At 37.0% G+C, this 27,885-nt stretch overlaps 1 protein-coding gene across 1 annotated transcript; it reads right to left on the bottom strand.

Annotated features, from left to right (window-relative positions):
• Positions 1 to 32: 32 nt before the first annotated feature.
• Positions 33 to 27,885, bottom strand: mrps35 (mitochondrial ribosomal protein S35). Its single transcript, XM_052030456.1, has 8 exons — positions 26,890 to 27,885; positions 24,192 to 24,238; positions 20,916 to 21,083; positions 18,855 to 18,915; positions 17,292 to 17,431; positions 10,583 to 10,692; positions 8,425 to 8,494; positions 33 to 4,248 (listed from the first exon to the last, which is right to left on the bottom strand). The coding sequence occupies exons 1-8, from the start codon at positions 27,020 to 27,022 to the stop codon at positions 3,970 to 3,972; spliced, it is 1,008 nt and encodes a 335-aa protein (XP_051886416.1). The 5' UTR covers positions 27,023 to 27,885; the 3' UTR covers positions 33 to 3,969.

Raw genomic sequence — 27,885 nt, 5'->3', positions numbered from 1 at the left:
AGTGGACCAATGCTTTGTGCATTTCTATTTTTCTCATTTCCCATTTTAACACTCACTGAATAGTACTTCATAAAACATGAACATGTGAGACATTTACCCAATAATATCTTCTAGGTTATATTTTCAATGTTATTATCAGAACTATTACATTTATTATGAACGTGCAACCTTGCCGTTCAAATACTTAAAATGTGACTCCTGTGTTATGTGTGACAATTAAAACAAAAGGCTGCATATAACGACGACACTACAGCCAGCAGGAATGAACTTTATAATTTTATTGCCAATATATCTTGGCGATCACATGTAATCTTATGCAACTAATATGTTACTATCCCCTCCTCACTGCAATTTTGCCTGGGAAAATTACTCTGCTTTTATTGGGAACATTTGCTGTAGTTTCTGCCTTCTCCAGTCTTTGGAAAAAAAGAGTAAATTGACTTTGCTTCTGAACAACAGTTTGCTTAAAGTGGAGAAACAAGAGACTTCAGATGCTGGAATCTGGAGCAACAAACAATCTACTATTTATCTACCAATAGCATCAGTGACAATTCCTTTAAAAGAATTGTCAACATTTTGAGACAATTTAAAATGAATTTTAAATACTGAAAATTCACACCATTTGCACATATATACAGTATATCTAAACAATGACAAATCTGTTTAGATACTAACATTTGTTTTATATTGTCTTAACTCTTTCCTTTCATGGTGTCTGAACTCATCTATTTTGTAATTCTTTAATGTATGGCTATCAGTACTTGATATCTTAGCATAATAGATTGTAACATTAACATTAGGCCCAAAAGTGAAATGCAAAAGCATAGAGCAGGCAATATAACTAGAAACTGAGCAACAGAGGCTTCATGAATTAACTTTCAACTGTATCTTTAGATGAAAACAAAACTAAATCATATATCAACACTGCAGTAGTATGTGCTTTGATATTTCCAAACGGATTTTTCTTCATTTATGCCCCACAACAAATTTACATGATAGTAAGAGGGAAAAACGACACACCAGATTGGATAGTAATTATGTATTTTTCAAATGAATTAAGCTATAAATTCAATTACTTAATAACATAGGTAACTAACACAATGTTTGAAGAGCTTGTCATTATTAGCTTCAGATGATGATTGAACTTTTTGCGGAGTCTTGTTGAAGTATGGTGGCAAAATGTGCCACTAATTTCCACAAACGATTAATGGCTTTCAAGAAAAATTATAAACAACTTTCTCAAATTTTTAAAATACAAGTAATAGTAGAATTATTTAAAACAAAGTCCAAAAAATGGCAGAATGGGACAGGGGAATAACTGAATTCTCTTTTCAGTCTGCAAGGCTAACTGACACAAGCAAAATAAGAAGACTGAACTGCTAACTCAACTGTTTGTCATTTACTATTTTCAAGTAAAATTTACGTAGGTTATTCTAAAACATCGTTGTTAAGTTTGGTATGGGGTATTTGACAAACTTGAATAGATATGATGAACATGGGATCCAAAAGATATAGTTTTGCCTGGAACTAGAGCAATGCTTTTCCACATACCTTTCTCCAAAATACCAGCAAATACTATTAATATTGTAAGAATGTTTACATTAATGCCAAGTTGATATTCACAAGCAGAATTGGGATTTTTATGCTGAAAACACAAGCCAGAACATACATGAAAAATGTTACATACCTGTAAAACTCAAATAGAATTTTCAAATCTGTTTGGTAGATAAGTCACCTCCTGGCAAAGCATCCAGACACAATCCACTACTAGAATGAAAAAAAAAGCTTTTTGCACCATCATGTTGCAAAAATCAAACAACAATGTAATTGAAACTACATTCCTGTTTTCTCACTAAAACTACTGTAACAATGATCACTTTGCTAAGGTATCACCATGACAACTCTACTGCAACACCAAGCTTTTCCAAAGAAGATATTTTGCAACTAAATGTTTAATTAACTTTTTTGTAGGAAATGAGCTAAAAGTTGAAGATAAGGAGAAATCAATATGCTGGGTATTCATAAATTATTTTGTTAGTACATAAGGTTTGAAAGGAGCTGACCTGTGACTGTGTTGGACTTCTGACAACATTCTGCAAAGAATGAAACCACTGTCACAATGAAATACAGTATATTTCATTAACAAAATCCAACATTTGAACAGGAATGTCTCAACTTGGGTGGTATTTAGCCACAAACCTGAGATTTATGTTTGTAGTTTAGTAGATATACAATGTAGGAATGCTATTACTTATGGCAAATTCTTATTTTCTTCCTGTTGTATTTTTTAAAATGTTATCTTTGACGAACCTTACTTGCAATTCACAATTAACTGGTGGCTTTTTACTTAAACAAAGTTATAAGCAATCTCTATTTTAAAGCATTATTCTTGCACACCTGATTTGCAGGCATCATCTTACACAAAATAAAACAGGCTGTAACTTCAGAAAAGCCAGGCTTGATTAATATTACATCCTGTCCAAAGAAATAAATAGAGGTAAATGGAAGAGTCATGTAGCACACCTTCAGAATGCTTTTCTACTTCTCAAACAAATGACATTATTCAATTCTATATTGCATTCAGGCTAAAAAGAAAGGTTTCGTTCTTAACTTGAAGCTGAATTGGTTCCCCTGATTTGTACCTGTGGTTCTAAATGATCCACTTTACTGGAATAGTGTTTCTTCGATCTAAGACAGGCATTTGAAAAGAGAATGTTAATTCTAATCTGTGTTTATTAAACTTTCAGTTTTGAGAATCTTATGAACAGATAGAAGAGCTGTAGCTAGCCTTTCCTTCTGAAGTTCTTCAGTAAAAATGGTTGATATCTCCCACAAGAAATCCAACATTGAAAGTGGAGATACCTCAAACCTACTAGAAATGCAAAAGGTCAATTAAAAATTATAATTTTAATAGTGAATAGTATCAAGTGTATCATGCTTGCTTGGCACAACATATGTAAGTTTCTTGGGTGTTCAAGAAATCTAATTTATTAAAAAATCTATTGAAATTCATACTGTTATTCTTGGTATGTCATCCTCATTTCATTTCTTTTCAGATGATTCACGTGTTACTAATCATTCCATTATGATATAATCTTTGAATCCCAAATGAAAGCATTCCTTAATATTGATAAAACTAATAACATTTTACACAAAAACCTGAAAAAACAAATCCACAACCTATATTTAAGATTATCCCACAGCTTCCCATGCAGCAGAATATTTATTTCAATGAATGCTAACAGTTCCATTTGCTATCATCAGTGCACAAACAGCAGGAAACTGCAAATTAGATTGAGCCTGAGAACTTGAATGGCACCTCCACTCAAGTGAAGAAAAAAAACTCATTTATAATTCACAGTATCTTCAAAGATACACATGGAAAGTGCTGGAAATACCTAGCAGATCAGGGAGCATCTATAAAGAGAGAAGCACAGCTAATATTTTAGTTTGATGATCATTCAGCAATATGTTTAAACCTTTTGCACATTTCAATAACCATTACCCAAATAAAAAAGTCATTGTTTTGATCTGAATATAGAAAAACTTCAAAGAACTTTTTAGAAGTTGAAAAACACAATTGCATAGATTAAAAAAGGATGGCATGCATTGGGTAGTGTGTTAACAGCTTGGTTAATATGATGGCTTTTGAGGAAGAACTTAAAAGATGGGAAGGAAAATAAACGGGTGCAAAAGTTTTGGCAGAGGTATTGTGTACAGCCTGTGTATGGATTGTACAGTGATGGAAAAAGAAAGTCAACATTTTATTCACAGACTTGAAATATTTGCAATATAAGCACAGTTGTAAGGCAAAAATACATTTGTTTACAGAAGTTAGAATTTAACACTTTTCTCCAGTCAAGACCATTTACACGAACACGCTACTTCATCAAGGTTAATGACAAAGTCTGTATAGCCAACATTCTAATTGAACATAAATCAATCATGTCATCTACAACATCTTATGGATCATGCTGCAGTGGGCAATCTTAGCAGTTTTTTTACAGATTCTTTGTACTGTAAAATGTTATCTTCCGTTTCCCCCTCATTTTTAATATTCACTACCGACTTCTTGTAGTTTTTGACTTCTGGTGAATTAACCACTTCTTCTTTTGGGATTGATAAGAATTTTTCTGCTTCTATCATCCTGAAGATTGTGTCCAAAGCATTTTTCTCAGATCGACTATTCTCCCAAATAAATTCCTCCATGTCAGCTTCAGTTTTGTCAGATTCCCATGCTTCTGTTTTCTGGAGAAGAGGAAAAAAGGCAACATTTGACAATAGTTTAGTTGCGTGTTGCACAGAACAAGCTGGCTATTAAAAATTCCAGACTATGGACAAATTTTGAAGAGCATAACATTTCTCAACTGTCTGAATTGTTTGGATCACATGCTGTTACATTTTCAACAAAGTCCTCAGGTATAAACAGGATATACAAATCCACATTATAGAAATTAATTGATTTTCATTTTCATGGCCTGTTTTACACCCAGTGGACTGAAAATCTTCTCCACCATCCATAAAACCTAGTTGCAACTTTGAAACAAAACCCAGAAAGTCAAGGTTTCTGGACTAAGGTTGAATGTGGACTGCAAAGTGATTTGTCTGGGTGAGAATTTTCATTTTAATTAAAAAACAATGACTATTTCCTGAAATCTTCCATAGGGCATGGAGAGATATTTAGGACAGTGAGTCATCCTTCCAATAGTTTGGATTATGCCAACACCTCACACCAGTCTGCAGCTGAACTGAACATCTGCAGTTGCACAGCTCCCAATGGACTGCCAGGGTAGCTGCTGCAATGCTTTCATGAGGTGCAGGGTACTGTGGGAACGAGGAATCCATATGTGGACCAGTCTGATGACCTTCTGAGAAATCGTTGAAAAAAGATTAAAATCTGGCAAAAAGCTGAGGACCAGGTATGAAATACAAGTAGTCCCTCAGCTCAGCAATTTATGGAATGACCCTCGACTCAATGGTGAGTGCAAGGGCTGAGTGGGAAGTCAGATGATCTCCCATGCATGCTCAACTTACATACTGCAGTGTGCAGGCACAAATGTCCATTATGCACCATTGTGCACACTGCAACTAGCCAACTGTTCTTGCAAACATCATGGCCATAAGTATACTCCAATACCAAGGAACAGCACTGTCACCATCTGCACTTGCACCAGTGAAAAGGGAAAGTAAGAGAAACAAACTTACTGAGCCACCTGGGGGCAGCATAAACACTATTAGAAAATCTCAATAGGTAATTTACACCACAATAACACTGTAATTTGTGTCTTGTGAATAGATTCGGGTTTCTATTAAATTATTTTTCCTTCAAAAACATGTAACCCAACATACAAAATATCTTTGTATGATATTACACCAGACAAAAATGTGACAATCAGGCTGACATTCTTGTACTGCTATAAGGGCTTTTAACTTTGCAGCTGCATGAAGCAATGGGCCAAAACATATTTACCCATTGCTGCTGGTTCAGAAAAGAACTATTGGCAAGATGCTTTTTGCATGTTCCTGATTTTCACTTCTGTGCATTGCAGTGCAGAAGTCAGGAACATGCTGGTGATCAGATACCAGCACATCTGGTCTCTTGTTCTGCAACCACATTCAGCACCCCGGGGTTGGAGTTCAATTGTACTGTTGAGGGGCTGGATTCACTTTGTGTCTGGCTCCACAGCTTTAAAACAGCCATGCAGAAGAGCCACATTCATCTGAACAGGGTGGCTAACCTAGATAAAAAGTGAATGTAAATGGTTCTGGTTCTTCAGCTTATTTTAATTTATATCAATCAAATGTTTTTTTAAATTTTTTTTCAATTCTATTACAGATACTTAGCAATAGGTGAAAAGACCCATGACATCTTAATGCTCCTGGAATGGGATATTAGGATCCACTACCTAAGATCTAGATTTTGCTCATGGACCAGTCTACTTTTCAGGACAGCTATGGCAGCAAAGTTTAGAGCTCAATTTGACAAGTGGGACTGTGACTTATTATCATGACCAAGGAGATCAACTGGAGCATGGCTCAGGTTGAGCATTATCTGGCCCAACATTGCAGATAGAATTTTCCACAAATGCACTTACTAGTCGCAGTTCATTGAAAATTAGTGAAATAGTGTGTTTTAGGTGGAAAACTCCAGCCCGTAACTTTAAAACTGACCCTTTACCTAAGAATTCACTAAGCAGTGCAAATAAGGCAAAGAGAGCATCTCCTATTCCTTTCTACATTTTGGATTAAGTTTTACTCCATACAATGGATTTATAAGGACTCCATTAAGCAGAGTCTTTTGTAACGTTTTAAGGAAGCAAGTGTTTCCATCCATACTTTAAAAAAAAAGGCTGGATTTTGCAGAGAAATGTCAGCATTTATCCATGCAGCTGTTGACATTTTCCTATTTAACCATCAACAATCTTGACACATCTGTTTGAACGCAAGGGAGTCAGCTGTTCCTGGATTTTTTAATGAATGCGTTCTGACTCTGCATTCCTCCAATACAATTCAACAGAAATATATTTGTTCTTGTTAAAAAAGTGCTCTGATGTAAAATCTCCAACATTTGGTCAAGATTAAATGAAAGCTTTAAGTTAGAATCTAAAGCTGCTGTTTAAGGCACAAACAGTGCCTTAAACAAATATGGACAGTGTTTTCAGCATATTAATACAACAGCATTCTTCCATTGTGTATTTCACAGAGAAGGCTGATAAGAACATAAAGCAGTAATCCATGCTATTAATTTGATCTATTTCCCAAATCTGACAACTCATGCTCAAAAGACCACTTAGGGATGTGTTCTAGGAATCAAACGTTTTCTGCTGAGCAGTGAATGTCTCTCTTAGAGCTGACAATCAAGCACTTTAATCACTGTTATACCAAGTAAAACATGCTTTTCCCACACATATTCCTAACTTCTCCAATAAACAGAAATATAACATGCTAGCAGACATTAACTTCAATTTAAACAAAATATTATTCCAGGAAAGAAACACATAAGTAACTTTGCATCATTCTGTTCCAAGACAAGCAAAGTTTCAAAGTCCAAGCAGAAAAACCCAGACAGACACTGAGCATGAGCCTGCAATGAAACTTTTAAGTGAGAAATAATTTCCCATGGAGTCCCTATTGACTTTGGCACATTTGGTACACCAAAATAGGAAACTGTAGTTTAATTATATACTTCTTTACTGAATATCCTCGCTGAAACACCTGAAGTCATAATGTTCTTCTTTACATTCCATAACAACTGTCACTCTATAAATTGCTTGCTGTAAGTACCCATATTTTGTTAAATAGAGCATCATTGAACGCATTTTAACTTTAGATATTATCATAAATTCAGAACTTGCATCACTTGATGTAAACCATAACCTAAAGAAAATGTCTGAGTATTTGTTTCAAATATATATTAAACCAATCCTGATATTTGCAAATGATGTTTTTATCCCATGTATGGAATATCACCAAGAAAACCAGGCTCTCATGGACTGATGTGGGCCATGTTCTCACATTGCATTTTTTCATCACACAGTAAAGTTACACTCACCATAGCATGTTGGTATTTTGTTAACTAGGCAATCAATTCATGGATTATGACTGTATTGATTCTTACTGCACAGCTTACTACAATAACTAATGTCTAAATAGTGCAATTATTTAACAGTACTCATGCTCATGAAAGTGTATGAGACAGGTGCAACTCCTGTAATGAGAAGCTTCATCATCTTTAAGCTACCTGGAAAGAGATTGTATTGACCATGGAAAATCAAATATGTCACAGTGCTTGTTAATATTTCACAAAAATCAAGTACAATTAGAACTGATTGACACGTCCATTAACTATTGATGTTGGTTCTGAAAGGTAATAGAAAGGCAGACATTTAACCAAAGGCTTTCCTGTGTATTCAGAATATAAAATACACAACACAAAAATATCAGGTAACTTGGCCTCCCCACCTAAGTAACATTATAGTCAGAAGAGTGCGGGTTTACCTACCATTAATAAACAAGTCATCTCCTAATCTTTCATCATTTGTACTCTGCTGGCATTGGAAGTTTCCACCTGCCACCAGCTCAATAGCTTTCCTTATCAGTAATAAAAGATTAGTGTTTAAGCATTGATAGCAATGGAGTTTGGAAGTGTAAAATAATGAATTTAAAGCATTTCATAAGGGGGGGGGGGGGGGGGGAGGCCGGCCTCACTGCATAGGTTGATGTTTGTTGACCTTGGAAATCTTGCTAAATAGCATCAAGTTATTCAGCATTAATAGATGCATAATAATTCTTCTTTTAGCTAAGTCAGTATTCAAAGAAATTATACATGAAAAACACACTTAAAAAACATAAAAAAGATGAATTGTAAGTAATCATAACCACCATATATCAACTATTGCTCTGTTCTCAAAAATGTTCACTCACCCATGATTCGTGGTATAAAACAGTGAGTAAATACAGGGCATAATCATAATTCTGCCGCCGCAGTGGACACCTGCAAGAAAAGTATTCAATATGTGTAATTCATATACAGATGTAAAGATAATGTAAGCAACGCAAGATATTCTTATCAAGCATTTTTTCTTTATCTGGAGGCACTGAAGTATCTCAGTATTTAGTTCCTCAGCTGAATGTTTACAACTTGTTGAGCAAAGGCAAGTTTAGTATGGTTAAGCCATGGTAGATACATGGTGATGTCCAGGGAGTGTTGGGCATACTAGTTAAAACATTTGAAAGAAGATGGGGCTTTCCAGGTTCCAAGTTTGGGGAAGGGCAAGAGGTAATGATGGGGAAATGTGGATGAAACTTTTAAATTCAATGCACTGGGAGGCAGGAACAAATTAAAAAAGATTAAGAATGTAGGGAAAAGTGGAGCTTAGTACGGAGCAGCAACCAGATTTTACAAATGCAGCTTTGAATGACAGTAATAAAGATTTTAGAACAGGCAAACCTTGAGATAATAAAAGCAAAGGATATGCTTGTGGTAAAGGTGGTTGGAGAAAGTTTGTGGTGGGTTTAAAACAAAGACAGCAGTCAACAGTTTAAATAATGGATAGGAAATTGAGTTTTTAGAAATTGAGCAAGGGATTAATAGGTGGCATCATCATATTTGCTCTGAATAAGCAACTCGGGAGCAGTTGTAACCAAGCCAAGAGTGAAGGGATTCTGGCCAGAATCAAATAGGATGGCTTTAGACTTGCTAACATAAGGTCACTGCAAGTTACAGTTCAACCACTGCTTAATATCACTCAAATAATTTGACAGCAAGCAGGCGGACTAATAACTGATGATGATGACGACAAGTAGAACTGGATATCGCCAGGTGGATCTCCAGAGACAAAACTCTTTAAGGGACAACATATGAATAAGGAAAACATACAGCCAACCATGTGACTTTAAGACACTCCTGAGGCAATTATGGAGGTAAAGAAAACAATATCAGAGGCATGCAGACTCTCTCAGACAGGTAACAATGGATCAAGCAAAAGTGATTTAAAACAGCTGGAACATACAGAAGAGACAAGGGAGAAAGATGGGAATGTAGAGGTCAAAGAGAACAGAGTGGGATAGCAATTTTTTCTTCATAGAAAATGCTGGAAGTATTCAAGAGGTCATTGAGCTTCTGTGGAGAAAGATTCAGAATTGACATTTCAAGTCAAGATCCTGTTAGCAGAACTGGTAAAAGAGATGCAAGAGGCTTTAAGAAAAGTAGTATCATCGGGAAGGTGTTGGGGTGCCAGGGGAAGGTTGGGTGGAGCAGAAAGAGAAAACGAAAGATGTCTGTGATAGGGTATTATGAGAGTAATTAAAGATGAGATGCAAAAATGTAAGAATGGAAATTAACAACTGGGCCTGGAGAAGTTTAAAGTGACAAAAGCAAAATAATTATCAGAAATTGGCGTCTGGAAAAAAAGAGGATACGATCTGCAATTATTGAACTCAATGTTGAATCTATAAGGCCATTAAGTATCTTAAACAGAAGACAAAGGGCTGACTTTTGAGCTTCAATTCGGGTCCATTAGAACAATGTAGTAGGCTGGGGACAGAGGGATCAGAGTGAGAGTGAGTGAAGCAAAATGACAAGGTTGAGGACTTTAATCCTAACTTTAATCAAGTACGCTACAGACTTCTATTGCATCATTCCTCCCCTTTCTTCCTCTGTACTTGCTTAAAACCTATTACATTTCTAACTTTGTCCCTATTCTGACTAGACTATTGACTTGAAATAATAAGTTTATCCTTCCACAGATGGCATCTGTTCCATTGCAAAATTAAAAATAGTCAATTTGTTTTGGTGGAATTTTTTTCTTTCCCAATTCATAATACTGAGTTCAATACATTAGATAATCCTGAGGCAGACACAGCATGGAAGCTGAAATTCTGGCTGCTTCCAAAGCAATCAAAAACTGTAATGTTTTGACTATGTAACATTGAACAATTATACTTAATGGGGAAAAAGCTGCAGGACTCTGTAATCTCACTATTATGCATTAGGGTTTATTGTTTCCTAATGAAGACAGTGATTAAGTGCTTGGTGACCTTAATTCTTCTTATAACTGACATCTGTTTCATGTTACTGTACCTGTCTGTTGTAATGGTAAGCATATCTGTATTTTTGTTGTATCGACTTCCTACAAGTTTAATGAGCTTCTTCATGGCATGGTCATCCAAATTGAGACTCGAAAGTCTAATCTTTAAAATACAAGAAGAAAATTATACAGTTTTCACAGACAATATATGACTAGAATTATATTGGTCAATTATTAAATGAAAAGGAGATAAGCAAAACCATTATTTTCCCCCAAGAGACTGATGTAACCATCTGGTGCCTTTCTATGCTCCAACAGTGTTTCAAAGCAATATTTTATAAACCTGAAGTTATAGCAATACAGTCCTTACATAAAGTTACCAATCCTCAAGTCAACCTTTTCAATGCATTTAGGAATAACATTACGGCATATATTATATCCTAAAACACAATATCCTTAGCTGCTAGTGATTGATTTTGAAGGGAAGAATATTGATATTCGAAATTGGATATGAGCAAATAGGCACTTTGTCTCCTGTCTCTGTTGATGGAAGAGGTATTAACACATTGAATTTCATTAATCCTGTTCTCATAAATCACTACTGTAGTTTTGTCAGGGCTCACCATGCTCAGGAGACCAATTTACCAGCAATAATGACAATTACCAATGTCCACCATGAGATTTCATTTTCCAAAAGCCAACTTGAGATTAAAACTTTGCTTCTTTCTTCTATAAGAATATGTTTGGGATCTTTTCCAAAAAATATATTATATTTTTGCAACTGGGTATGGGGAGAGAAGAGGAAAAAGGAGAGGGGTATGTTGGTGGGAAAAGACAGACACAGATGAATGCTGAGCTTATTCCACCCAATAACACTGTGATTCACCACCATCTTCTCAGGGGAAATTAGGGACAGGCAATAAATGCTGGTCTTGCCACTGATCTTGAATAAAAAAAATTCCAAAGTACAACCATAATAAACAAAAAATATTACATTTAGGAACAAGTTCCTGGTGGAAAATTACTGTAGCAATATTTCCCACAGGCCAGCAGCAGCAGGAAGCTTGTGTTCTTTTTGTATTTCCTGCTTATTCAAATAGCAAAAAAAAGGACAAATTAGCTCCAGAGTCCTGGAGATCAGAGGCCTTTACTGAGTTCTAGCTAAGGATGGAGTTTCAGGCAGTTACATCGTCCCATGGAGTCTGATGAATGATTCCATGACCTTGGTCACAGAAAGGTGCTCGAATTACATCTTAGGTTCCTTCATCATTACCAGCAGCTGCCAACCTGCTTGCACTAGGAAGGAAACCTATGGCTCTTAAAAAGATGGTGTAAAATCAACAGCACTACTTAAAACAAAACAGAGCTGATGGTCTCCTTTGTGTAATACTACACCATCTCAGAAACAGCTGACTGTACTAAAAAGCTCTAGTTGGGTTTCTTAGCAGCTGCCAGCACTTAAAAACAGCTAAGAACCCAAAAAAACCAGGCCTTAAAAGGAATACATGAACAAAATTACCACCATTTTCTAGGCACTGAAGTTCTGCTTGTTTGCATGTGGTAGCTCCAGTGATTCCCAAGTTTACTGAGAGGAACCTCAAGAGTTTGCTGGATAACATCACCCACATCACTTTAGAAATTTCTACAGATGTACCGTTGAAAGTATCCTGACTGGTTGCATCATGACCTGGTATGATGATTCCAACACAGAGGAAAGCAAGAAGCTGCACAGAGTAGTGGACACAGCTCAGACCATCACAGGCAGAGCCCTCACCACCACTGAAAGCATCTACAAGAGGTGCTGTCTCAAGAAGGCAACACCTATCATCAAGGATCCCCACCACTCGGGTCATGCCCTCATCTCACTGCTACCATCAGGCAGAAGGTACAGAATCCTGAAGTCCCACACCACCAAGTTCAGGAACAGCTACTTTCCAACAACCATCAGGTTCTTGAACTGACCTGCACAACTCTAATTCTACCGCTTGCACTACCATGGATTTGTCTTTGATTTCTTTTTGCACCAATGTCTTGTTTTGCACACTTTTTTTCTTCAATGTCTTGTATAATTTACGTTCTGTGTGTTGTCTGAACCTGCATGCTGCAAGCAAGTTTTTCATGCACCTGTACCTTAATGGACATGCATAAACAATAAACTGGATTTGATTTGACTCAACTTTAGGAGGGAAGGCTATTCAAGGTGGTTACAGAAACCCACCAGGGCCACAGTCAGGCATTCCTGGCAGAAAGTTTTCATGGAGGTTTCTTTAAAGGCATGAGTACAACCTATGAGTGTCTGCCCACTGAGGAAGCTGCAATGGCAGCAAACATCTGTGGTCAGTTTGCCTGCTCCTGTGGGCAGATCAAGAATAGACTGCTAATCCACTCAACCAGACAGGATAATTAACTCTCTAATGCAACAGGAATCAGTAAACTATTTTGCTTCATAGATCAGCACTTGTGGAATAGAAGTAAACCTGAAGTTGAGAGAGGACATTCTGGACTGCCAGTGTGCAAGTAGTGCAGGCATGTGTGCAAGCTTGTACTGGAGATTTTATTAGGTCACAGATGTGAGTAAGGACTACTTTGTTGAAGCACAGCCTGTGTAGGCATTACTGTTTTATGAAGTGGATAACAAAGACCCCTGTGAAATCTGACAGGAAAAGGTGCTTGGTGCTGAGCTCTCCTTGCTCTCAGATTGTTTGGGCGCCTGGGAGCTATCTGTTGTATGGCCATGTCACACTTGAAAAAGTCCAGACAACTGGCATTGGAAGATGGCTTTGACTCCAGCATAAAATGTTTCCAGATACAAGGAAGTCTTAGTCTTCAGTGGGAGCTGTGTGTAGAGTACACTGTGACCAAGTACTGTGGTGTGCAGCAGTTGGCTGTGAAAGTAGGTTTAATATGATTGGTCTCTTAAATAACTTTCTGAGACTTCAGCATTAAGAAATGCTGGCTCATCTGTGAGTTAACAATGACTGTCTTTTTTTTCAACCAATGTGATTCACAATCTCACAGGTTGGTCAAACTTGGGACGTTCTCCTTAAAGTCTAGGATGCTGAGGGGAGACCTGACAGATTTTTTTAAAATTATGTGAGACATAGACAGGGTAGACAGTCAGAATCTGTTCCTCAGGGTAGAAATGTCAAACACATCAGGTTAAGGTTAAACGGGGGAAGTTTTGTTTTACGCAGAGAGCGGTAGGTGCCTGGAATAGGCTACCAGGGGTATTAGTGGAATCAGGTAATTTGGTGGAGTTTAAGAGGCGTTTAGATAGACACATGAAAATGAAGGGAATGAAGGGATATAGATGACACACAGGAGAAGGATACACAGGAAAAGTATTTCACTGTGTGTTTCGATGTACATGTGACTAATAAAGATCTTATCTTAAGAAGGATATTTAGTATAAATTGGCATTAAGATCAGCACAACATTGTGGGCTGAATGGCCTGTCCACTGCTGTATTGTTCTATGTTCTAGATGATGAACTTTGGACAGTGCACGACTGTTGATGTTATTTAGGCAAGCTTAAAGCTAGAAAAATAGCACTAACAAGTAAGGAAAGCGAATGGTGGTAAACGTATTCAGAATTTTTTTTGGCATTGTACAAATTTTTGTGCCATGGTATTCACTTGAATAAACAGAACATGTTCCCTCAAGGCAGTATTTGTTATCGTCCTAAAATGTAAACTATAGATGACTGTGAACTTTTCTCCCCTTTTTACTGAATATAAAAGTCTTGTATTTGCTTGTCATATATAACTGTGCTGCTTGTTCAGTCTTTAAGATCATTTATTTATTTTTTGGTAATTTAACAAACCAATACCAAAAAATAAGATTCTCTACTTCACATTAGTGAGAAATGTTATACATTTTGATTGGGTCAACATTTGTCCATTGTAGAGTCTCTCTCTCTCTTGATATTTTATATTAGAATGATCTGCAAGTGTACTTTAAGTGTCCAAGGTTGTCAAAACAAAAGCTATTTTTCAATTATCTGGCTAAACTTTGAGAAAACCGAATAAGTCAATTAAAAGGACTACTGGGACTGTAACCAATAGTGAGGTGGTTTCTAGTCAAAACAAATGAATGGATAAAGCTGGACATAAAAGAAGTTCCTCCTCACAACACTGAATAAAACAGTACCACGCAACTGGAAAAAGACTCGACACATAGTAGTGCAATATTGTGTCCATTTCTTGGCTTCTTAGTGTCTTGCAGGAAATTTGTTCCCTCAATTTCCAGCAGAATTTTCAATAGCACCAGAAATATTGATACCATGTAAAACTTCCCAAATGACATCAACATCCAATCTTCAGCTCCAGCATGATTTTCAACCTCCCTGGTCTAATAAAAATGAGAATTCTTGTCCATTCATTGAACAATGAGCTTTTACTGACCCCATTTCTCCTGAAACTATGCTATTTAAAGGGTTGGGTCAAAAATAATGCTTTGCCTGGCTGCTCCAGTGCACTCTCCAGCCTCACTGCTTATTGCTTTACACACCATTCATTCTTAAGACAGAGGTTCCCTTGCCTCTTCAATGACTTCTCTGCACGCAAAACTGATTTCTAACAGTCGTTTTGCTGAATGGGAATGGACTACAGGCATCAGAAACACCACAGGTAGCCATGGTGATCGTAGGACATAGAATGTGGCTATTGGGCCAGCTCTATGCTGGGTTTTAGAACAATTCTATTTATTTCCCTGTAACCTATTTTGTTTCAGATGCCCACTAACTTCACTCTGATTCTCCTACATTACAAGCAATTTACAGTAGCTAATTAACCTACGAATGAGCATGTCTTCTTGTGATTGCATGGGTTTTCCCATGGGTCTGGTTTTTATCTCCTTTGGATGTGGGAGGAAACCAGAGTCCTGGAAAAACCCCTGGAATCACAGGGAGAATATGCAAACAGACAGCACCTGACATCATGATTGAACCTGGATCAGTGGAGCTATGAAGCAAGCACATGGAAGCAACCAATGAAGGGCATTACCCCAGAGTTTACAACAACCAATACTCAAAACTTAACTTATGATAAGCAATTACTATGCAGCTAAACTTCACTTAGACAGCCCTAAGACCTGCGACTTTCTTCAACTTAAAAAAAACAACCTCACATATGCCGCAACTAATAGGGATCACAGCCATTCTCTCTCCCTTTCTCTTAGATTCTCCCATTTCTAGTTAGGTAGAGACCCCAGGAGTGATTCCTGTGGTAGCAACCAGATGCCCTTTGCTGCAGTGAAATAGATCTATTCGCAAGCATCCTTTTTCCTACTGGTCCAATCAGTTTTGTATCCACTCAGAAAGCTTTACTTTTTTTCTGTGCCTGCAGACTAATCATTATAAGTTATTAAAATCTTTGCTGAAATCAGAAACACAACTTCAACTGCGAACAAAATAAATTAATTCTTCAAGGAACTGCACTGTTTTCAGTAAAACCTCCTGACCACATCGTATTTAACTAGGCATTCTATTATTCTCTCTTTCAATATCTTTTATCATCCATATATGTGGCTATTAAATTGTTATGGACGATGTTACCCAAGAGAACACTGACCCTGTGACTGTGCACAATGTGGATCATTTCCTCAGCCTTTGCTGACATAATGTCTCTTTGTCCTCTAATCCTCATTTTCAAATTCCTCCAGCATCTCCCAGCACCATAACCAATCTCCACAATCTTTCCATTCGACTCCAGCCTATTGTGTAATACCCACTTTCAGCCACCTGAATTCTACATTCTGAAATTACTTCCTTAAATTCTTCAACTTCTATACCTCTGCATGAGATCCTCTTTAAAAGGAATCATTTTATGATGCTTCCTTATTTATTGAGAATACATCTGTAATGGGTTCTGGGGCATCTTTCTTCATTAACAATGCTGTATAAAAGCAAATTGTCCCCAAGACTATCTTCTTTATTCTTGGAGAATTCTGTTTCACTTTCTTCAGACCTCTTTATATTAAATCCATCTGAACCATTCATTTATAGTAGTTGGTATACGAATGACATTGGTACTGTTTGTTTCAACTTTTCCTGAGATTGTGTTTTAGGAAGTTGAAAACCATCTTTATACATGATGCCATTTTTAATCACACATTTATATATTTAACCAATTCCTTCTCAAATTGTTCAACACATAATACAATCTTGCAACACTGGTCTTTTGAGCAATTGGTTCAAAGAGTGTCTCATCTATACTAACATAGGTAGAACAACATAGACTACATTACTTATATTTTGCAAGTTTCAGAGCTTTGCTTGAAGCTTGGTACTTCACAAAACAAAAGTGTGAAAATGGTATCACATTTTACTGGAATGAACAAGATTTGTTCTTTAGAGTGAGAGAAGCAGAACAAAAAGAAATCATTCACTTCAGGATTGCTTTTCCAGTAATAGCATGTTTCAGCTAAAGGAAGACATTATCAGCCTCGTTTCCGCACCACAAACTTGTATCCAATAGGTGACTTCATGAGTTGAAAATATGGGGAACGAGCTAACTGCCCAGAAACTATCCATTTTATCCATGTTGTTTTGATTTCAGTGAAGCAGCTCACAAAATAGCACATTTATTAACAGAATTCAATTATTATCTTGGTAGATCAACCGTCAGAAATTCATTCTGCTCTTTGCTACCATTAGCAAACCCTCAACAAGAAAGGTGTTTTATAAAGATCACTGTGTGGAAGAATTGACATAACCTTAAATTATATATGATGGTCCTTTTCCATTAGCAATTCATCACTTACCGTCAAGGTGACCACTCTAGCATTCGGATTTCGGACAGAAGGTCCTGCTGCAACATAATCAGTTGTCTTAATTTCAATAGGAAAATGCTCTTCACATTTTTCATCATTACCAAGTGCTGCTGGCCAAACAGTGCAGAAATCTGACATCAGGGAAATAAGTAAAAAGCAAAAATATTTAGGGCACTTAATACTAAGCAATCAATATTGTTAATTCTATTGCACTAACTAATTAGCTAAAAGGTTTCTATTCTATTACTTCAAATAAAGATCTTACCACTATAAAATTATACGTCTGGTTTAATACAAATGGTTTAAGACAAATCGTGTAGTGTACACTATTTACACCTTAGCAAAGTGTTGAGAAACATCACATATAATGGTTAGTAACAAAAAATTTTAAATTATGTTCATGTATATTTTCAACTTCATTATGTTGGCGGACCCAAGACCAGCACAGTATTACCATTTTATTTTTACACTCTCTAATATTCAATAAAATTATGGCTATTCTTCAACCTTGCCCATTTTCTCTTGATCCTCATATACCTTAATTCTCATTGTGTGTCATCTCAGCCTCAAATGCACTGAAATGACTATCTGCACACTTCCGTGATACATAGCATCTGAATGATGGGATTTCGCACCTCAGTAATAAGTAACTGACCCTTTATTTGGAGACTAATGTCCCCTTGTTTTAGCCAAGCCTAATGATAGCATCTACACTGTCAATCTTCCACAGAATCTTGTTGATGCAATGACATCACCTCTTACAGTTTTAAATACATGTTGGCGTGGGTCAACCTTACTCAGTGTCTTCTCACAGAACAACCCCTCATCCCATGAAACAATCTAATTAATTTACACTATATGGCCTTGAAAGCAAGTATATCCTTTCTCGGATTTGGGGACCCAAACCACAGAACATTCCAGTATGGTTGTCATCAAAGCTCGGTACCATTCCAGAAAGATTGTCGTAATCCTGCAAGTCATTTACAATGAGAGACAAAAAAATGATTTCCCTTCGTGATCTCTTGCTAAAACTACATGTTAATTCTTTTACTAGTGCCCCTTAATCTTTAATTTCTATGTTATTGTGTTAAATTAACAGTACCAAATGGAGAATTTAAAACACTATATATTGCAACATGAGAACAAAATCCACTGAAATGAACATGAAGCATTAACAACAATGTAGGGTCATAGACCAACACTATCGCTTATCAGCAGCAGTGGATTGATAAATTGACTGTCACTGCTAACTCAATAAATTCACAAACCAGCAGACGTAAGTAAAGAAAAATACAAGCAGACAGAGCAAAGTAGTTACAAGTAAACCAGCGTTATTTAAAAACTGAACAACAGGCAAATTATTAAGCAGGCACTACTGAATTGTGACACCTATTAAAAATTATCTTGGTAACTTCAGTTCTACAGCTAAATAATATGAAATGTAGCTCTGGCATTCTTATCATTGTAAAGGAAGGGCAGTTCCAAATCTTACAACATCTACCACAAATTAGACATTTAGTACAATATGACACCTAAAAACAATACAATACCTACCTTTTAAAGCTGCACAGTGGCTTTTTATTGCAGGGGGAGTAAGATGCAAAAAGTTTGGAATCTGAAAGAAATTTAGAAACAGGAAAATCCTTATATTTATTACAACAATAAAAATGAATCAAAACTACAAATGAAGCTTCAAGTTTAGTACACGGGTTCCTACACTCCAGTAATAGCTATCACATATTATAGGCAGAATGAAAAACTCCTTAAAATGTGGCTCAAAGTAAATTCAAAATACTGTGCCATTTACTTCTAATAATGTTATCCAATGTTTACCCATAATGGCATTCACGATTTCTATTTTGTGCTTTGTGCAAATGAAGTTGGATTCAATTCATCAACATTTTTAGAAAATTGCTTTCTGCTTTACACTGGAGTTGAATAAGTAAACTATTAACTTTAGAAGGTTATAACCAGCAATAATAGATTTTGAAACAATTAATCTGTAAAATCTCTTGCCCTTCCTAATTATCAATACAAACTTTATGCATTACACTAAGTGAAATTACATCTAAAACACATTTGGAATTTAATTATTTGAAAACGATGTCCACTTTTTAAAAAAAGAACAAGATATTCTATTTTTAAATATTTTTGGAAGGGCAAAGTTGTTTCTCATACAGTTCTGGTGATGATTAAAAACAAATCTGTTCAATATACCCAAGTCGAAAATCATTGAAAGGAGTTCACTACTAGATGTGGGTCTGGATAAACAAGTCAAGAAACCCAAGCCAACCTCTTGTGGTTTTACAAGTAGTTCATATAAACCAAAGGATTATATGAAAGATCTACTAATTTTAGATCCCAAAACATCCTTTCGCAAAAAAGATATAGTACAATTACATATTTGAATCTTTGTTTTTTTTAAATCCTAATTTTAACTACTATTTTTCATTAGATTTGTGCTTATAGTTTCAATGATGTTTGTGATAATCAGGTCCAAATTACATCTTGTGATTCCAATGTTTTTCTCTACTATCATAGAGTTATTAATGCAATTGTTTCAAACTGGCTAATACCTGTAAAAAGAAATGTCACCTCCATCAAACTTCCTACAGGACTGCAGTCAATGTTCAGAACTAATTGTTCAACCTACAGCAACTACATACCAGAGCTAAAGTCACCAGAATCTCAGTAGTTGAGTTGGAGTATCCAGACAATGCATGTGATTGGAGGCCATACTCCAAGCAATTGCTGACTTGTTCACTGAACTATACAAGAGATGGCTTTACACTCAAAATCTACAATAGAAAGGTTCTCTACCAACTTGCCCCTGATGGACAACACTGCTTTTTAACCACAAAGGCTCAGGGCAAGACCCTGGAAAACACAGACCACTTTCCATTTCTCAGGATCTCTCCCTTAGCAAAAGCAGGTGTCAATGATGAAATTGCATTGCTTTCAATGCACCAGCAGAGTCTTTGGTGATTGAGGAAAAGAGTGTTTGAAGATCAGGACCTCAGACCTCACACAATACTCATGATTTTATCCAAATAAAATTAATGTTGGAAGTGTGTCACTAGATGTAATTTGGGAATATAGGTCTGAACCTCCATGCGAGACTGGATCTGGAGCCAAATGCTTTTATCTGGGATTGGTGATTTTTGCTATTTGGAGAAGTTTTAAAATGAGTGATGTTCTTCATCTTGCTCCTGTAAACGACAACATTCAGACAGGATTGTGATAACCTGTGTGGAATGATATCCAAGCAATAAAGATATAGGATATCCAACTTCAATAGATATAAGATGATAGCTGCACTTCTACCCTGTTCTTATAAAACTAGAAAAGTCAAAGTACACTAAAAATAAATTCTGCAACATCTCAGCCAGGTGCAAGTTATAAACACAAGGTGCAGGGAGCTAAGACAAAACACAATTTTTTTGCTGCAGTTTTATACGCTTCAAACTATTGGATTAAAAGTCTGAGCAATTGCATGGGTATTTCTCCTGAATTCTTGTTAGGTGGGGATATTTATAAGATGGTTTACTGCTCATCATGGACAAGAATTGCACCAGCTACAGTATACTTAATTTAATTAGATCAGGCTATACATACTTTTATAAGTTCCAGGTTTCCTGTTTTGTTTGGTGGTACGCCTCTCTTTACTGGATAGCCCATGCGAACAGGAAGAGGCACAACAGAAGGTTTAAATGCTGCAGCAGTTGGGTACACATTGCACCAATTTTGGTCCACTTCCATCTTTTCAGTCCTTGGAGCCGTGGGCTACAATATAAATTATATATTTTTAAAGGATTGTACATATTACTGATCACATTCTTACAGAATTATCACTAGGTATATAATTAAAGGATCCTTTCTTCATTCTCAGGATGTGGATGTCAGTTGTATATTCCTAAAAGGTGCGGACTTGGCACTGAGCTGTCTTCTTTAACTGTGTGGAGAAAATGCTTCCACAGTACCATAGTTAGGGAGGGACATCCAGGATTTTGATCCAGAGAACATAACCAACAGTGATACAGACCAAAGGCAAGAAGCTACAATGACCTGGAGGAGAGCTTAGAGGCAGTGATGTCCACAAGGACCAAATTCCCAGGCTGTCCGTGCACTTTCAGGTGATAAAGGTCAAGTCTAGGTGGTGATTCTAAATTCTTGGTGAATTTCTACAAGTCAACTCATACATAAAACATTGTGCTCACAGTGCACTGGTGAAAGAGAGTGTGGGTATTTGGATGACTGAATGAATTGAGGCACATGTTTGACCTGTTCAAGAAATCATATTGTTCAGTGATGAGATAATCAATATCAGCAGGGAAAAGATAGAATATTTACAGTAAAAATAATAACATTAAAAACCTATTCCTCTCTGTTTGTGCATCCTTCAAAAAGAATGTCAAAGATTAAGGTGTTCTTCTTCATCATATCTTGAAACTGACAACTTCTGCAGGATGACTATGCATAGCTAAGTGTGTAAATCCAGATGATGATTCTGTCCTTTGCCACAATGTTTGCTGTTTGCAGCCTGCTCAAAGATAATCTTCATTAACAATGACAATTACAAACTATTCTTGCTGTAAAAAGCCAAAATTATATGCATTGCCTCACAAGATGAAAATTAAATTTAAATTTTCTTAAAATTTTACTTACAGAGTGGTGACAGGCCCTTCCGGCCCAACGAGTCCGCGCCGCCCATTTTAAACCCAAATTAACCTACCCGTACGTCTTTGTAATGTGGGAGGAAACCGGAGCACCTGGAGGAAACCCACAGAGACACGGGAGAACGTACAAACTCCTTACAGACAGCGATGGGAATCGAACCCCGATCGCTGGCGCTGTAATAGCGTCGCGCTAACCGCTATGCTACTGTGCCGTATTAATTGAATTTTAAATAACACACTAAAGTAAAATTACAGTGCAAACTTTCTGGTCCTGAAAATTAATTTCATGTATATTTTAGCCATTGATTCAGTTATTTCAAAATTCTATGGTTTCTAATTTGCATTTATGATTTTATGGAGTTTTTCATATTTCAGCTTTTAACTTAATCTTATATGTATTGTGCTCTTTATTTGAGGCTTTGTGAGAATATTTGAAAATTTACTTAAAATTTGTGCTTTTTACTTCCTGCTGTGCTGTTGCTGTCAGCAAAAAAACTTCTTCACTACTTTTGGCTATTCAGTCTGCTTTCTGCAATATTGCTGGATTTCAGAGCTTCCTTGGCACCAGTGCTTGACAACAAGTAACAAATGGGAAAGGTGAAATCACACCTGTAACCTTGAGATCAAATATGAGCCTTTGTGGATGGCTCTCTAAAGCTCATCAACAGGGACCATTGCTGTGCTGCTGAATGCAAATTCCAGGATTAAGGATGATGTACAACTGTTATTTTGTGGTGCATTTGAAAAAAAAACTTGGCCCTACTTACTTTAATACATAACTGTATTAATATTGCATAGTACAATAACAAGTGCTAAGAACAATTGTTTTACTATGGGCAAATACAGTATTTGTTGTGGTCAATAGAAAATCGAATCACTAAAGTCTCATTTTTAACCCTCATTTGAACCTAGTCAACTGAATTCACTCAGGGCAATAACAGGAAGTATCCACAAGTACAGATGCTACAATTCCCACTTCTCTAGTGTTCCTCAAGGGTCAATGCTTGACTCGCTCTCATCTTTGGAAAAAACAGCATCTATTTCCACATGCTAATAACACACAGCTCTGACATACTTTCGTCTCTCTTAATCTCACCACTAACTGTTAATTGCCAGACAAATTGTTTGACATCAAAACTTGGATAACCAACAATTTCTACCAATGGAATATTAAGATCAAGGACCTTGAGCTCATTCACCACCATAATCTCTGTTAATCAGATCAGTCTCCAATCCACTCCCTGGCAATTGTCAGAAACTGAACCAGAACATTTGTAACCTCTGGGTCAGTTACAAGCTCAAGAGTGCACATTGCAGCATCCTAAAAATGAAAAAGTGATAATGAAGCTGAAATACAATACTACATGCATGCTAAATAGCAAAAATAACATGCAAGAGATAGAGATAAGCAACCTCACAACCAACAGATCAAATCCAAGCTTTGCAAACCTGCCACATCTAGTTATAAATGGTGGTGGACAATTAAACAGCTAATTGAGGAGGAGGCTCCAAGAACACGCCCATTCTCAATAATGCTGGTGCCCAGCACGTGAGTGCTCAAGAAAATGCTGATTGTACTCCTTCTGTGGCCTAACAGGTACGTTAAAAGATTCAGTGACTGCACTCATTGCAATAGAGAGAATTAGCTGTGAGGGCGACAGGTCCACATGATTAACTTTTAATAATTTTTGAGTAGTTTTCAGAAATAGTCTGAGATCTCTGAGGTAGTTTCTCTTCCCCATGATTTAATCAACTATGAAAGCAATTCTGGGAGTGTGGTCTGGTATTCACAATAGGAAGGCCTTGAACAGTGAGGCTCAGCACAATGCAAGGAACTTTAGGAACTTTCTCCGGGTAAGCGTGCATGGGACATGAGTGAGCACAGGCAGTTTCATGCTCACTGAGAAAGGCTAAACAGAAATGTGTCTTAGGCAAGATATTGTAAATTAAAGCAGTGTACTTGCTACTCTATTGTGTTCCTGACTGGCTTTGCTTCTTCTACCCTCCCTAAACTTGAGGTCATCCAAAACTGATTTGAAAAATATTTTAAGTATTATCAGATTCCATATTGCTATTTAGCAATATGATAAAGTAACTATCGAGAGAAAAATCTTAGAACCTATAAAGGAAATGAGGAAAGTACAACTGCTCTATTTCTGTACTGTAAATTATATCTGTTTTTAAATAACAATAACTTGAACAATGCAATAATTACCTCTCTCCTTTGTTTTTCTTTTGTTGGTCTATTGTCTCGTATTGCAGCTGAAGAAATACAATAAAATTAGTGAAAATAACAGGACTGTTCTTGAAATATATTTAAAACATATCAATATTGTCCTTATTTTCAATAGATAGTGATTACAGAAGAAGGAGAAAATATGGAAACAAAAAACAATAACTACCCACACATTCTTCCATTAATATTTTTGATGACTTGGATATTACAATTTAATTTTTGCTAAGAAATTCATTTTTTGCACAGACGGAGCCTTTTTTAGTGGGGTACAAGAATAAACAAATCATAAAACTGTTTTTCCAATATTACAAATAATAGTCACATTATTTTGGGCACAGTTTAGTAACACAGATTGAACAACAATAGGCTAACAATTTGAAGAACCTGACATACAAGGATAATCTTGACAAAAAATTAGACAATAAAACATTTCTGATCCTTGGCACACCATATGTGGACTTTGACCACCCAAGAATTAATAATCAATCTATTCAAAAATATCAGGATTAAGAGTAAATTCAAAAATATTTAGTTATCTTCAAACTTCAATGTTTCTACTGATCACCAAATTGATTGTGCATACCCACCATTGTGGATTTAAATCTGTATTGCATTAAAGCATGGCAACTATCCACTTGATGACCATAGTTGACATAGAATCGTATAAGAAAATATATAATAGAACAGAAAGAAGTCATCAGCCCATCATATCTATGCCACCAGAAATAGACTATCTAGGTAAATCCTACTTCCCACACCTAGTTCATAGCCTTGTTAAGAATTATGATCCTTCAAGTCCTCATCCAGATACATTACACATACAGTAAATATGATGTGGACAATGAGTTACAGAACATCATTCATTGAGTGAAAAAGTTTTCCTTCCCTCCAATCCTTCTACCAATTAACTTAAATTGCCCTCTTTCCCCTTTATTGCTGTCTTTACTTGGGGAAGTAAGTTTTTACTAATAATTTTCTCATAATTATACTCATCCTATCTTCTCAGTCCCCTTTGCTCTAAAGTACACAGCCCCCAGTTGAAATGGTCTCTTCTCATGGCTACAATTCTGCAGCCCTGGCAGGACCCTTGTACATCACCACTATACCCTTTCTAGCGCTATCAGATAATTCTCTAATGTGGTGACCAGAGCCAGACAAAGTACCCTGGTGTGCTTTACACTATTCTGGCATGACATCGCTGCTTTTGTATTCTAAGCTTCAGTTAATAAAAGGAAACTATCCTGTATTTACCACCTTACCTGCTTGACTTGCTACCTTCATGAAATTGTGTACCTGCATTCAAAGATCCCTCCGCTCTTTTACATTTTTTAGTAGCCTACCATTTGATGTGCATCCCTTGCCCTATTTACTCTCCCCAGTTTCTCTGGATTGAATTCCATTAGCCACTCAAGCGTCCACCTAACTAGAACATTAATACCTTTATCTTCTTGTACGCTAGAACTTTTTTTCTCATGATAAAACACAGTACTATTTTACAACGTTTTAACTGTGGCTTCTACATTTACATCAAAACCACTTATACACCCCGCAAAAAGGGGCTTAATACTGAGCCCTTTGCTTTCCACTACTATGCCTATTGTGAATCTAATTTGCAATTCTTTTCGGATTCCATGTATTTTACATTTTTGAACAATCTGCCAGATGGAATTTTGTTTTCAAGAATAACCATTGACCACTAAGCTGCACTTTTACATTCTGTTACTAATATATTTTTCAACAACATTTGATAAAAGATAGGATCTTTATTAGTCACATGTACATCGAAACACACAGTGAAATACATCTTTTTGCGTAGTGATTTGGGGGACAGCCCGCAAGTGTCGCCACACTTTCGGCGCCAACATAGCATACCCACAACTTCCTAACCCGTACGTCTTTGGAATGTGGGAGGAAACCAGAGCACTCAGAGGAAACCCACGCAGTCACAGGGAGGACGTACAAACTCCTTACAGACAGTGGCCGGATTTGAACCCGGGTCACTGGCACTGTAAAGCATTACACTAACTGCTACACTACCGTGCCTGCCCATTTTTAAACAACATTTTTAACATTGTATCAACATTTTATTGTATTCCAGATAATTATAATAATTAATGCTATTTATTTAGCATCATATGAACATTCATTCACCACAACAGGTAATAAGACTGCAGAGAACACCCCCGGCTTCCCAACACCAAGATTCTGTGACAACTGGCTATACCACTGATCCAACAGTTTCATCTTGCTATATTTATTTTGTATAAAAGTAATCCAATAATCTGGTTTCAGTTAAGATGAATGGGCTGCAATTGTTTATTTTTAACCATATCGGTGCTCCACTGCCGGATGGGCAGCTAACAGGATGGAACCACACAGCAAATCCTAACCAAATTTAAGCTCACGGTGAACAATGTTTAATTAACCCAAGTCATACTGTGGCTTTTGTGCAAAACATGAAAATAGTACACAATCAGAATCTGAATTATTCATACCCTAGTCATCGTTATCCAAAGATTTAATTTTTATTTCAAAATACACTCGTATAAATACATAAATAAATGTGCAGTTTACAAGCCGAACCCCAGCTTTTACGTAACAGACTGAGTGACCGAGGCCTTGTTTTTACCAGGCGCGGCACCTCTCTGTCTAACTGTACCCAATGCTTTCCCATTACCTTCGGCCGGAAGGGAAGAAGTTACCGAAAACGCCGTGGAATATAAGACAGCGCGTCTGAAATGCAGATTTGCCCGACACAAGACAGTTAATGATCCCAAACTGCATCGTGTTGCCGGGACAGCCGCCATCATCTTGTCCTCCAACAGCCCAGAGTGCACCGGGCGGAGCGGGCCCGATCCCAGGCGGGAGGTGTGCGCCGTGCTCAGTGACAGGCTCAGATCCGCGCTCGCACACGGAGCCTTGGGGAACGGGAATCCATGGAGCAAGTTATTAGTATTCTGGCAGCAGGTTAGGGATGGGGTTGCAGTGAGATCACTTTGCGGAGGTGGAAGCTGAGAAGGTCGCCGAGGCTGAGCTGCAGTTGGTGGGGTCGGGAACTCTCTGAAAGGGCAGAAAACCCTCCTCACATTCACAAAGTACTTGGATGTGCCGTAAATTTATTCTATGGTATCTAACTCAAATCCTGACCTGCTGAGTATTTCCAGCATTTTGTGTTTTTATTTCAATGTGCAGATAAACGAGTTGATAAGTTTAATGGTGATGTGAGTCAGCTAGGGAATGAATGGCCTCCCTTTAAGTAGTTTTCGCTTTTGCAGGTCTTGATTTCATACAGGTAATTTGAGAATTTGGCAACAGTGTTTGGGTCAAATAGATAAGAGGTTTTCAACCTGTGGTCCGCAGACCCCTGGGGGTCCGCGGTGGGTTGCCAGGGTGTCCTCGAGCAAGCCAAGAAAAAAATGGAAAAGTGACCTGTTACAAAGATGTAGCTTACTTGCTTGCTCCAGTTTTCCACTATTCAGAAAATCGGCCATATCTATTCTATTTGTTATAGGCGACAATCTTAGAGAGTTAGACGGTGTTCCCTTATGGTAAACTGCTGCTTAATATTCGATTTGTGTAGTCAGAGTAGTTAGTAGTGTTCACTACTCACTACTATTCTGTTGTGCACTGTAGTGTTAGTGAGACTGAGTGACATTGTTGGTGTGCTTTAATC

Source organism: Pristis pectinata, chromosome 15 (genome assembly GCF_009764475.1).
Source record: "Pristis pectinata isolate sPriPec2 chromosome 15, sPriPec2.1.pri, whole genome shotgun sequence".
Lineage (NCBI taxonomy): Eukaryota > Metazoa > Chordata > Chondrichthyes > Rhinopristiformes > Pristidae > Pristis > Pristis pectinata.
The sequence above is the reverse complement of the archived record's forward strand: the minus strand, read 5'-3'. Positions and strand labels throughout refer to the sequence as shown.